Source organism: Oryza sativa, chromosome 1 (assembly GCF_034140825.1).
Source record: "Oryza sativa Japonica Group chromosome 1, ASM3414082v1".
NCBI classification, from domain to species: Eukaryota; Viridiplantae; Streptophyta; class Magnoliopsida; order Poales; family Poaceae; genus Oryza; species Oryza sativa.
Genome location: NC_089035.1, coordinates 1,231,173 through 1,244,183, shown reverse-complemented (window position 1 = coordinate 1,244,183; position 13,011 = coordinate 1,231,173). Strand labels below are relative to the sequence as shown.

Here is a 13,011-nt window from a genome sequence, read left to right as displayed (position 1 = left end):
CATAATTCAAAACCATGCCAAAAGGTCCTAAAGAGTGTATAGAACTCTTCCCCGCAAAAAAAAAAGTGTGTATAGAACTCTTAATAACATACCATACCAGATGATTAGCCCACCACAGTACTACTCAAATCCTGGCAATGCATGATATTAAATAGTTAGTGAGGTGCCATGGGCGCAAAGAGCATTGTATTAACCACAACAGTAAGAATCCAACCACCATCACCCACTCTTCATTTTTCTCAATCCTGTATGGGAGCACCCAGAATTCCATCAGTTCTATAAACAGTCGCACAAGTCATTCAACTGATCACTAATAATTACACTGCCTATTAGCTTTGGTGCTCCGACCATCAGCACTCTGACTTCCAACTAAGCTAGTATGCGCTATGCAGTGAGGCCCTTGAAGCCATGACAGTTACCAAAAAATCTGGAAAGAATAAACCCATCTCACCTTTGGACGTGTGCTTGTAACCCAGGTGCAAAAATGTTCGCTCTGGAAGCGTTAACTGCTGAAGTTCGTGAAGAGCCCCTCTATGCAAAATGAGAAAAGCTCATCGCTTCAAACATGGGAAGTGAAATCTCGCGCTTCATTGCTGCTATTGCTTGCATGAGTTGTTGCCTGATGCAGATTCCTCTATGATCTGATTCATATGTTTGCGGAACTTCTCAGCCTGGGGACCAGGTCTTACAATGTTGACATTGCTCCATTGGGAGCATGGATCATTGAACCACCTTTTTCTGCCTGTGCACCAGGCACCAGGAACAGGTCTGTGACGCCAACGGTGGAGTACTCTTTCATCAATCTTGTCCAGCAGCGGTTCATTCTCCCGAAACTTTCTAGCAAAAGGCACTCCGCTCTCCACTATCTCATCATAATGTGTCGTGTTCAGAAAATGGGGTTCCATCTGGGGTGGATCATCCCATTCCATATACCGCATGTCGCTGTTAACTGTGGAGTTACGGAAGTCTGAGTTGCATACAACTGAGTGGAAATACCCTTCCTGAGGTAGCATTACGTTTGTGAAGTACATGAGAAGAGTTCGAGGGAGATTCTCCCAACCAAATATGCAATACTCTATAAACCGTCGATTTAGAATGACCCACGGAGAACCTGTATGTGAGGAAACCCATGAATCACAGAACTAGTTGATCAAACGAAGGAAAATGAAGTGAAAGGAGTCAGAAAATGCCTGTGAAGAATTTGAAACCATCAGGAGTATCACGTTTCTCTGTGGCTTGGAAGAACTGATTTCTTCCTGCCAAGTATATTCCAGCATCTACTATGATTGGTTGCACTCTCTGAGTCCTGTAACAGTATTACCCACAGCATGTTGGTGAAACTAATACTTGCGCAGATAAATTATTTATAAGTTCAGATATAACATACTCTTTCCATCCAATATCACTAGTGTGATCGATGAAGTTGAGATGCCTTGGCACTGAGGAGAAGACATGAATCAAGTCTGTAGCAAGGGACAACATAAAAAAACATAAATATCTGAAAAGCAAGGATTTCAGGCTGTATCAATCACCATAAACATGAAATATCAGTCAGGAAAATAAATATGTACATGCAGCAAACATCAACTAGAATGTAAATATCACATGCGAAACTAAACAACTGATAGGTTGACAATATATAGAAGCGGTTCAAGCCAAGTCGAGAACGTAACTGATTTTCTTAAAAAAAAAATCAACAAAGTAGGTTTTCTCAAGGAGATAAAAAAATGACAGGCAGCACAAGATCTGGGGACTACATATTGCGATATGGAACTAGTAGTTTAGACATACTCCACTTAGTAAGGAAAAATACGAGATATTCGTAGTAAGTGGTCAGATCTAGGAATGGGTAAATATATGTATTATACTATTAACTATACTACGAGAACATGGCACTGTAATGTGCCTGTCTTCCCATAGAGGAATTCCGAGTTCAGTAAAGGGTTAATTACATTGGTTTGCTTGCAGCCAAGAAAGGAAGAAAGAAAATCCCAAGCTTTTTCAATGATAAGCAGAGATTGATGAAGGAAGAGATGAAAGGGATTCAGCAAGAGGGACTCCTTGGTGTACGCAGGCATCAGCTGCTGCGCAGTTGGTTCTGATAGCACTGAGAATGTAAGTGGTGTAACTGTGGTTTTCACTGTCACTCTTTTCTGTTTCTAAGTTGGAACATGCCTTTGTTTCACACACTAGAGGTACAACAATAGTAATGTGCTGTGCAGTCATCTGTCACCGTGTTGCATCAAACTTCATTTTCTTCTTTATATGCAAAAATGTGCATGGTATTTGTGTGTTCTCAAAACTAATGTATTAACATGTGATCATTAGTACCGGAATTGTTTAAAAGGAGGACACCATAAAGCCTCTGAATAAAGTAAATTTAAGAATATGCCCATGACCACATTACATTGCACAATCTAAGAACAGGTATATAATATTGCTAGAGGACAATAACACCGTGTGGCTCCTACGTGCAATGCAGATTAATACATTTGACAATTTGAGGAGGGGAAATCAAGGGAGGATGACTTTGGAAACAAAGAAGAAAGATAAGGTTTCTACACTCCCACTGACTTGTGTACTTTACACCAACTAGACTGCAATGCATGCACCCTGTATCATGGTAATTATTTGCATATGCGAAGCAACTGAAAAATAGATGAGACAGCAAGGATGCAAAGATAACAGTATCAGAGCCTCAAATGGTATATTCAAGATAAACCTACACAAGACTACAGTGCATTCTCACAGTGATACATAATGTTAACTTCCAATTGATCTATCCCTTCCCCACCTTCTCACTCTCTTGTAGCGCCCATTCATTCAGTTGTTTGTAACAAGCCACACAATAAAATAAAACAGAATGCCGAAACCAACTTTGTCTAATCTTAATGGTATAAAAGTGAGGACTTAAAAATTAAGATCTTGGTATACAGATAGTGGTTATTCAGATGTAAGATGATCGCATGAATGCTGTGCAATTTCCATAACATAAAACAATTCCCCAACTTTCTATCAGTAATTTGGTCCTGGTTTATCAATATGCCAGGTTGTAATGAGTTGTGTCAGAAAAAACAATCAAGACAAAAATGAGCGGTCATATGAGTATCACAAACAATCACAGATAGAGTCGCATAGCTCAAGACTGACAGTAATGGCCATGGTTCATGTGTCATGATTGAGTTGAGGAACTTCACTATGAAAAGAGAAAATAATAAGTCATTGAGTGGTTGAGTTAGATGACACCTAGAAACTGAAAACATGCCAATTGAGTATTGTGGTATTAGATTTCCACCTAGGACAGCTTTTGGTACAAGTGTCCAAAAGAAGTACTCCAAACAAAGAGGTTCTTCCAAATTGTCCAAACCTAGCAGCACCACCAAGCTGCTTCCTAGTGCATTGGTCCTTTCAAGGTATATTATTATGCATATAAGTGTACAATGTGACGAGAAACATTAACTACCACTTAAGCCAAGTTCACCTCATATATTGTGTAAAGGAAAACAATTATTTTTTCCTAGCTCCAGCAACTCCTATAGTACTAAACTAGCAAAGATGCTCCTATTGCTAATTTTCATCGATGACATCATTGATCCCAAATTCAGAGAAAAGAAAAGCTTCCGATCGAAATGCAATTCTGGGGTAGCTGTAACGACCAAAAGTAAAAGCGTGGGATTAGTACTAGATCCGGGCAAGGCCGTGCAGAAACCAGCATGTTCCGAAGCAAATCATGCTAATCGGAGGCACGAATTGTGAACCTTACCGTCCTGGGTGACAAGGGGGTAGTCGGCGGCGTTGAGCGTGACGAACCAGTCCCACTCGGAATCCAGGCGCAGCAGCGCGGCCGCGGCGCGGAGCGTAGCCGCGAGTCCCGAGGATCCCATCGGTGTGCCAGCGGTGGGGCGGCCAACGACATCGACATTCCCGAAGGCGCGCACGGCGGGCGCGGCGCGCGACACGGCGGCGGCCAGCTCGACGCGCTCGGACTCGGGCGCATCGGCCGAGAGGTGGAGCAGGTAGCGGTTCCTGGGATGGTAGACCGCGAGCAGCAGCCGCAGCAGCTTCCTCCCCTCCCCTCTCCCCCCCGACAGCACGTACGCGAAGGACGGCGGCGCGGCTGCCCCGCGGCGGACGTAGGAGGGCGGCGGGAGGCGCGCGAAGAGCGAGGAGGAGGCGGAGAAGCCCGAGAGCGCGGAGAGGAAGAGCAGCAGCGAGACGAAGGAGACCGACACGAGCGGGAGGAGCCACTTGTCGGCGGCTCCCATGGCTGGGATGTCAGAGGCGGAGGAGGAGGAGGTCACGGCCGCAGCATCCGGACGGCGGCGGCGGCTGCGGGCGGCGCTAGGACTCCGGCGCGGTGGTGGGTGGGATTAGGGTTTGGCGAGATCGCATCGGGGAGATCGGAGTAGGAGCTCGTCGCGTCGCGTACGTTTCTCTCTCACGCTTCGCAGACACGCACACACAGAAGAAGAGATGAAAGGAGGAGACGGAGGAGGAGGGAGGCGAGCGTTGTGAGGGGCGCTGTCGCTTTCTACACCCGGAACACGTCGTACCCCGCGCCCGCCTAGACCCTTCTGTTCTACCATCACTGACATGTGGGGCACACTCTCCTCCTGGCCCACCGGTCAGTGGGCTCTTTCTGGCTGGGTGTACGGGGTATGGGGTGAGTCGACGTGTGGGTCCCTCGGCTCAGAGTAACGGGGGCGGAAGGTGCGTTGTCGGACGGGGCCAACGGCGCTTGCCTCGCATGGGGCCCTTGCTCACGTGGCAGGGTGTCGTCGTGGGTCCCACCTGGCAGTGGCGCTGATGCTTCCAGAGAGTGGTCAGCTTGGTGAGGAGAAAGGCGATTTCGCTCGCTGTCATTAGTTTTCGTTTTTTTCAAGATAAAGGACGAAATCCGGACTTTACTTCTCATTAGTCGTTTTCTCTTGTTGATTAAGTTAAACTATTTCGTGACTTAGGAGTAAGTAAGTATCTACCACGTACTACAATCTACCAGCTCTGCTTTGTAGTACTTTGTACTGCCTCTGTGTGAAAAGTGACGTGGCACCCACAGATTGGCTCTGCCTCCACAGATACTAAAAAGTTCAGATTATGCTTGGCTGGCTAGGAAGTTTGGAAAGCCTATCTATCATGGTCTCGATGGGTATTGTTTACTTGTAGTATCTCAATTTGATCTCCATGGTGGTCACCCTCCCTGGTCCCTAATTAACCAACTTGGAGTAAACAAATTTGATCACCCAAACAAATTGTTACTGAAGCTAGCTTACCACTACCAAGCTGAAGTATAGTAGTTACTCCAGCCAAGAAGACCAGGACGAACTGCAATTAAGCTTCCACTGTCTGAAAGCCAAAATGTCAGAAATCTCGTCGGTCCTCTCCTTAAATCACGTTATAAGAATTGCAATCAATTCTGCTAATAACTCGGACGATCCAAAAATGGGAAGATTGCTAACAGCCGTGAGCTGTCTGTACTACAGTAGCACTTTGAGTTTAGGCACTAGTCACGGGTCACTCTCATTTTCAGCAGATGTGTATCTGAAATCAGCAGCATCTCTGAAGCTCCTGAGTTGGATGTCAGGTGGCACAACCTGGCTGATTCTCACTTGAGAGTCGTTTTTAACCTCGCTGTAGCAAACAGTTTGGAGTTTTCTGTGCAGCTAGTAGCATTTTAATTTTTTACTAACCGTTCAAAAAATACAACTCTTTTTTTTTTTGCTATATAGCAAAAGTTGTTATACTATCTCCATCCTTTAATATATGACATTGGTCGTCATATACTGTAAAAGAACAGAGAGAGTATTTTGGGACCAAGATAATACACTCCATTCATGAAAAGGTCAAAATTGGATCGGCCAGAATGAATTTTCAGCGATGTAAATCAGTAATAAATCCAGCCATCCAAGTAAGTAACTAGCTGCATATGCTGTTGCAGCTTGAGTCTTCAGTTTGTTAGTTCAGCTAGTTTTCCTTGAGACAGATGCTGAGTCTGCTGAGATGCACATGTGATGTGCGTACGGCATCAATTGCTGCGTGCACTCACTTGTCGTCAGTTTACACATACGTTCAGCATGAGTGCAGCTACATCAAGATTCCGTCAGCATTTATGAATTCGTGACGGAGTTTTTGAATTGGAGGAAAAAAATGGACCAAATTTGCAGTTCCAATCCGCTCCAAGATTTGTTTTGGGTGATTATTACTATTATTATTTACAAATAAGCCCTCAGCTAATACTCCGCGCCTCTGCGGAGTAAGGTACGTAAAAGGTGTAGCCATGGGCCTGTAGGCTATAGCCCACTGCAACAGAAGGCCCAGCACAATTGGGTGTTACTTACAGGTGGGCCCATCAGCCTACTACGCAAAAGGCCCATGACGAAGAAGGCCCAAGGCCCATTCGCATCGGTCGCGCAACAAACAAAGCAACCACCACCACACGAACTCCACGCTAAACCCCCCCCCCCCCCTCGTCTTCCTCCTCTTCACTCCTCGTCGCACGCGACGTGAACCTTCCAGAAGCTTCTAGAACAGTCGTCAGGCCTCTCTCCGCTCGTCCCCCGCGCGCGCGCGAGATGGAGGTCAGGGGTCTGGGCCAGCTCCTGGCCGCGCTCGCCGCGGCGCTGTTCGTCCGCGCCGTCGCCGGCCCGGGCCCGGCGCTCCTCCCTCCGGCCGACGACGAGGACTCCGACGCCGACCCGGAGGCCGGCGGGGAAGGAGGCGGCGTGCCTCCGGTGACGATAAGGTGGGCCCGCATCACCTGCGCCCTCAAGAACAAGCGCGGCGACGTGGTGAGTCGCTCTGCCTCGAATCATCCATTCCGTTCCCTCTCGCCGGAGGAGTCGCATTGGTCGGCGGCGCTGCGCGCACGGAAAGAAAAAAAAAATCATCTGCTTAGGATTAGCCAGGAGAGCCGCGTGCTGTCTGAGAGACTGACACTGGGCCCTACCTGTCGATGTGGCACTGACTCATCACATTTTAGATGAACAGGTTGCTGAAATTTGTTTCGCACTTCCGCTGTTGGCTAACGGGCTAAGTAATTGCGTGGCATTCTGCAGTCTGTATGTAGAATTGTATATTAATTTGCGTCGAACAAGTAATTTGCGAAATTTGTTTCACACTTTCACCGTCTGCACTCTGCAGCTTCAATCAGTAGATGAACACACCGAAGCTGTGTATTCTGTATGTAGAATTGTACATTGAGTGCCATCAATAATCGGAATTTCTTGCTTCTGCGCGTCTCTGGGTGATTGTTGTAATGGTTATAACGTGCTGCATGCCAGGCGAGGTTTTTGCTGTCAAATGCGTCTGGGGAGGCGAAATCGGGGAGGCTGCTTGCGCTCATGGGGCCATCAGGGTCCGGTAAAACGACTCTGCTCAATGTGCTTGCTGGTCAGCTCACAGCATCACCTTCTTTGCACCTTTCTGGGTTTCTGTACATCAATGGCCGACCTATCTCAGAAGGTGGCTATAAGTAAGCTTAAGCTATGCTTCTTCAGTTGGCTTTCACAATTTTTTAGTCAGGTTTACAGAGAAGAGCTATACTCATTGCTTTTCCTTGTGTAGGATTGCTTACGTGAGGCAAGAGGACCTTTTCTTCTCACAGCTTACTGTTCGTGAAACGCTCTCGCTTGCTGCTGAACTTCAGCTTCGCCGCACGTTGACTCCTGAGAGGAAGGAAAGCTATGTTAATGACCTTTTGTTTCGTCTTGGGCTGGTAAGTTATCCATGATGGTATATGGTCTGCTTTCTAAAGAAAAAGTTATCCATGATGGTTAAAATGTTCGAAGAAATTGAACCAATTGGTTTTAGTGCACTACATCAAATGTTGGATACGAACTTGTAGTTTCTAGCACTGGTGGAGAAAATCTGTCAAATTACACATGAAAAGCATTGTTATTTTGGTGCTCAGATAGATGACAAGTATGCTAAGTTTTTCAATTGATGGGCAGAACCTACATAATATCTATCGCTGTCTGTTCAAGTATTTCCCTTTTTATTTTGTATCACCAGGTATTTATTTCTTTTTATTATAACTGGTTGTAGGTTAACTGTGCTGACTCAATTGTGGGTGATGCAAAAGTACGTGGAATAAGTGGGGGTGAAAAGAAGCGTCTCTCCCTTGCGTGTGAACTGATTGCTAGCCCTTCTATCATCTTTGCAGACGAACCAACTACTGGTACTTTTACCTGACTGTAGTGTTTATTTAACCCTTCCTTGGTTGAATAAGCATTCTCATCTCCTCTTAATGTTTTCGTTAGGAAATACATGACTAGTTGCAAGCAAATGTTCTGATCACTTCTTCAAATCTACTGTTTCTTTGTAAATTTGTGCCATGCTTCTTTTTTTTATTGGAACCAGCACGAGAATGTGCTTTTTCATTAAATATAGCAGGAGAAAAATACAGCCCCTAAGGGCAAAGAAAAAGAAAATTTGTAGCCATGCCGGATTCAAGTGAAAATAGATTGCCAATACTGCGATAGTTGCATTAAAATGGCTTCAATAGATACACCACATTTTTCTCATGCCACAAGAATTGCTTTAAGATGATGCATGTTTCTTGTACTAAGACTGCTACTCTAATGGTTAACACATGACATATCATAATCTTGGTGGCATCTTTAATCAAGCACCATGGTATTGGGACTTGCCTTATTAGATTTGTCATTGAATGCTGCAAACAAAATATATTCTTGATATGATATACAAGCTACATCCCTTCTGGACAAAGTGTTGCACATTTACTTTATCTGAAGTGTTGAGCTTCCATGATTAGAGATAGCGCATTCATTGGTCCTTTGATGTGACAAAAGTGCAAAACATAAGTGAGATTGCATAAACTTTGTTCACATATGTGCCATCCTTTTAGGTCTTGATGCGTTCCAGGCAGAGAAGGTCATGGAAACTCTTAGACAGCTTGCAGAAGATGGACACACGGTGATATGTTCTATACATCAGCCAAGAGGTTCAGTTTATGGCAAATTTGATGATATTGTACTACTGTCAGAGGGAGAAGTTATATACATGGGGCCAGCAAAAGAGGAACCGTTATTGTACTTTGCATCATTGGGGTTGGTATTCGCTCACCTTTTCCTTTACTTGGCATTTCCTGTTGTTTTCGATGTGTGCATTGTACTGATTTTATTTAGACTGTAATACTCTACTACCTTGGTGCATAACATGATAGTGGTCATATTTGTCCTTGTTAGTGGCACTATCCAAAATTCCAGTGTACGGTATGCTAGAATTTTACTCAGAATTTTAATTAGGCATGCAGATTCTGGCTTGTGTACTTGTTCACACCATAATGGAGATTATCTTGCTTTTATAAGTTCTTTTATCTATTATCAGATGTGTTGGTTTCTATATTCTATGTATACTGTCAATATGCTATGCTGCTTGTTTTTCTGCCTGCTATTATTGCTTATCAATAACTTGAGTTTGATTACTTCATATTTTTCAGGTATCATTGTCCAGATCATGTGAACCCTGCTGAGTTCTTGGCTGATCTCATTTCTGTTGATTATAGTTCTGCTGAAAGTGTGCAGTCATCACGGAAAAGGATTGAAAACCTCATTGAAGAATTTTCTAATAAAGTTGCAATTACTGAAAGCAACAGTTCGCTGACAAATCCAGAAGGCTCTGAATTTTCTCCCAAACTTATTCAGAAGTCCACCACCAAGCATAGACGTGGGTGGTGGAGACAATTCCGTTTGCTGTTTAAGAGAGCATGGATGCAGGTTTTATTAAAATTCATTTAATTCTCAGTTGCAGCTTCCTCTTTTAATCTGCTTCCCGCTGCTTCTTTAAATCAAGTTGATATGTTTATTTATTATTTGCTGTGGAAGTTATCAGATACTCGTGAGGCTTCCTTTCAAAAAAATCGTTTTTCTTACATATTCTTTTAGCCTGAGTAAACTATATACATAATGTAATGAATTTAGGAGGTTTAGATCGAACATGTTACTATATTTGAGTTTGGATCCATGATTTAGTTTTTGCCAAATCTGTGCCTCAAAAAGGTGTAATACGCAACTGCCCATGAAACATACTTGTAAACAAAAAAGAAACACTTTGCTAATGGAACTATGAGGATTTGGATTGTGGTTGATTGTAAACAAAAAGGAAACACTTTGCTAATGGAACTATAAGGATTTGGATTGTGGTTGAGGTTATCTGACTAATGTTCAAGCCTTTTATAGTTTGCCTGGGTACCCATTAATAATCTGAGCGCAGTTGCTTAGATGGGGTTTAGCTAAAGATTTACTGCCACGCTGTTGTGTCTGATATTGGAATAGGACCTTCTGTGTTTTAGGCTTTCCGTGATGGACCAACAAACAAAGTGAGAGCAAGAATGTCCGTTGCTTCAGCAATCATATTTGGATCTGTGTTCTGGCGAATGGGGAAAACTCAGACTTCCATACAAGACAGGATGGGACTTCTTCAGGTAGAATATGTTGGATTTTTTATGACTCGTTGAGTTGAATTTGCTAGGTTGCACATGCTTCAGATTTTGGACTTACATTCATTCTCTTCCTAATATTGACTTTGGTACAAGCTTTTTCATTGTGTCTGAGCATTTTTCTGATTTTGATCTGTCCCTTTTTCAATTTATGAGTTAAGGTAACTGCTATAAACACAGCAATGGCTGCACTGACAAAGACAGTAGGAGTTTTCCCGAAAGAGCGGGCTATAGTTGACAGAGAACGGGCCAAAGGTTCCTATGCACTAGGACCATACCTTTCTTCTAAGTTGTTGGCTGAAATTCCTATTGGGGCTGCATTCCCATTGATATTTGGATCCATTCTTTATCCAATGTCTAAACTTCATCCTACATTTTCTAGGTAAGTATTATCCTCCCTCTAATTTAGAAATGAATCTGAGGCACTTTATTACATGCCACGCAGAAATAGTAGAATATCGATAGTTCGATACTATTTTGTTTATGCTCCATCAAACAACATTCCATGCTACACTTTCAGATTTGCCAAGTTCTGTGGCATCGTGACTGTTGAATCATTTGCTGCATCAGCCATGGGCCTTACTGTTGGAGCTATGGCTCCTACAACAGAAGCCGCCATGGCCCTTGGACCATCCCTTATGACAGTTTTCATTGTATTTGGAGGATACTATGTTAACCCTGATAATACCCCCGTCATTTTTCGCTGGATCCCAAAAGTATCCCTAATTAGATGGTAACCCTCTTCCTTATATCATATTTTGGCTCCTAAGCTAGGTGGGACCGTGGGATAGTTAATGACCCTATATTTCAACTTTGTTTGCCATTGATTTCAGGGCCTTCCAAGGGCTTTGCATTAATGAGTTCAAAGGTTTGCAATTTGAGCAACAGCATTCCTATGACATTCAAACTGGTGAACAGGTACGGTTGTTCATGTGGACCTGCAAAAGGCAGTTTTACATTTTTACTGTTACAAAAATGCAGACACACACTTGGTTAAGTGCCAGTGAGATATTGCTCGACCTAAGTTAATGTTTGAATGATAATGCACTCAAACAGAAAATTGGCCCAGACACTATTCATGTGTTATCATCACATTCAATTAAAAATCTGAATTGAAAATTTTCCTTGAATTGTAACTGGGGCCTGGGTAAAAAGGTGAACCTTTGGCATATCTTTCTTCTATGGAGGGGAAGTGATCTGCTTTTGACACATTACTTCTATGGCAGGCCCTGGAGAGGTTTTCATTAGGAGGAATCCGCATTGCAGACACGCTTGTGGCACAGGGTAGAATTCTGATGTTCTGGTACTGGTTAACCTACCTTCTTCTGAAGAAAAACAGGCCAAAGTATCAGCAGCTTCTACCACCATCTGAGGAAGATCAAAATAAGCAGCAAGTTAAGGAAGTGAAATGAAGTGCTGCCAGCAACATTTTGCCAGCAAAGGTAAAAGAGACATTAGCATTAACCACGTTTCACACAATGGTCCTAATCTCCTGAAATATTTTTTGTCAGGATGTACTGCAATTAGAAAACGTAACTGTTGTATCATATTGAGCATTAGTTGTATGGCCCTTTTTGTAGTTAATATTCTTTTTGTAGCATCTGAATGGGAAATTATGGCCTAAATAATTTTGGGGGTAGCAAGCATTCCTTCATTCTATAGTCTTGCATCTATAGAAGACTTATCCCCATTCCCAGAATGACTGTCTTGTTATCAAGCACATCGTTTTTAGTTGCCCAGAAATGCATTGTCATCAAGTTGTTGTACCCACTTAGATTAACATTGCTAGAAGCCGAGAACTCTGAAGCCTTTATAAGATCTAATTGCTACAGATATGGTGTTTGGGAAGTAGTTTAGTTGACAGTAGCATAAATCAGGAATCATGACCCATGTTGTAAACTTCAAGATCCATGCATCTTGTGTTTCTTGTGACCTCTAGGCACTCAATTCTGCAATTGCTTCAAGTCTTGAACCCTTGAGCCCATTTGAGTAGCTTTGCTGATGATGCCATATACTAATATCTCCTTGACCATGTGCCAACTGATGGCAGCTAGGGATCTGCACTAGCATTCAGGCTATGTGATAAACAACTTAGCCAATAGTATGATAGTACTATAATTTCTCCTCTTTGCCAATTGCTAACTGTTTTCTTTTTTTTTTTCTTATCAGAGAGAAGCTGCACCTTCTTCACAGCATCTCGGCATGAGAATGAGAGGATCACTAAATCATGCGGCAATAAAACAATTAGCCGCCCAAGCCCATCACTTTGAAGCAGTACATCAACTCAACTGAATGATTAATTTCCTCTTTTCTTTTTTGTCAAGCAAGTACTCGTAGTAATAGTATTCAACTCAATAATGGGAGATGGCCGGTGTTGGTTGGAAGCGACGAGTCGCTGCATTCGATGTGATTACTTCTAAACTATTTATTGTTCCATGATTCCTTCCCTGAATAAATCACCGGCCAAAATGTGCCATGTGGACTAGTACTTCCTGGTTGGGCACACGTGTCTCCACGTGGTTGGTCCAGACGATGACTAAATCAGTTTTAATCTT

General features: G+C 43.3%; 2 protein-coding genes across 2 annotated transcripts; one reads left to right on the top strand and one right to left on the bottom strand.

The window, feature by feature from the left end:
- Positions 1-171: 171 nt before the first annotated feature.
- LOC9272685 (beta-glucuronosyltransferase GlcAT14A) lies at positions 172-4,475 on the bottom strand. Its single transcript, XM_015785375.3, has 4 exons — positions 3,764-4,475; positions 1,388-1,463; positions 1,191-1,306; positions 172-1,111 (listed from the first exon to the last, which is right to left on the bottom strand). Exons 1-4 carry the CDS (start codon positions 4,263-4,265, stop codon positions 597-599), a joined length of 1,209 nt encoding a protein of 402 aa, XP_015640861.1. The 5' UTR covers positions 4,266-4,475; the 3' UTR covers positions 172-596.
- A 2,006-nt stretch (positions 4,476-6,481) lies between these two features.
- Positions 6,482-12,941, top strand: LOC4326045 (ABC transporter G family member 7). The gene is made up of 12 exons (XM_015785372.3): positions 6,482-6,785; positions 7,278-7,468; positions 7,561-7,711; positions 8,041-8,173; positions 8,864-9,065; positions 9,458-9,734; positions 10,310-10,441; positions 10,618-10,838; positions 10,977-11,189; positions 11,290-11,374; positions 11,683-11,898; positions 12,626-12,941. Exons 1-11 carry the CDS (start codon positions 6,570-6,572, stop codon positions 11,866-11,868), a joined length of 2,007 nt encoding a protein of 668 aa, XP_015640858.1. The 5' UTR covers positions 6,482-6,569; the 3' UTR covers positions 11,869-11,898; positions 12,626-12,941.
- The last annotated feature ends 70 nt before the right edge of the window (positions 12,942-13,011 follow it).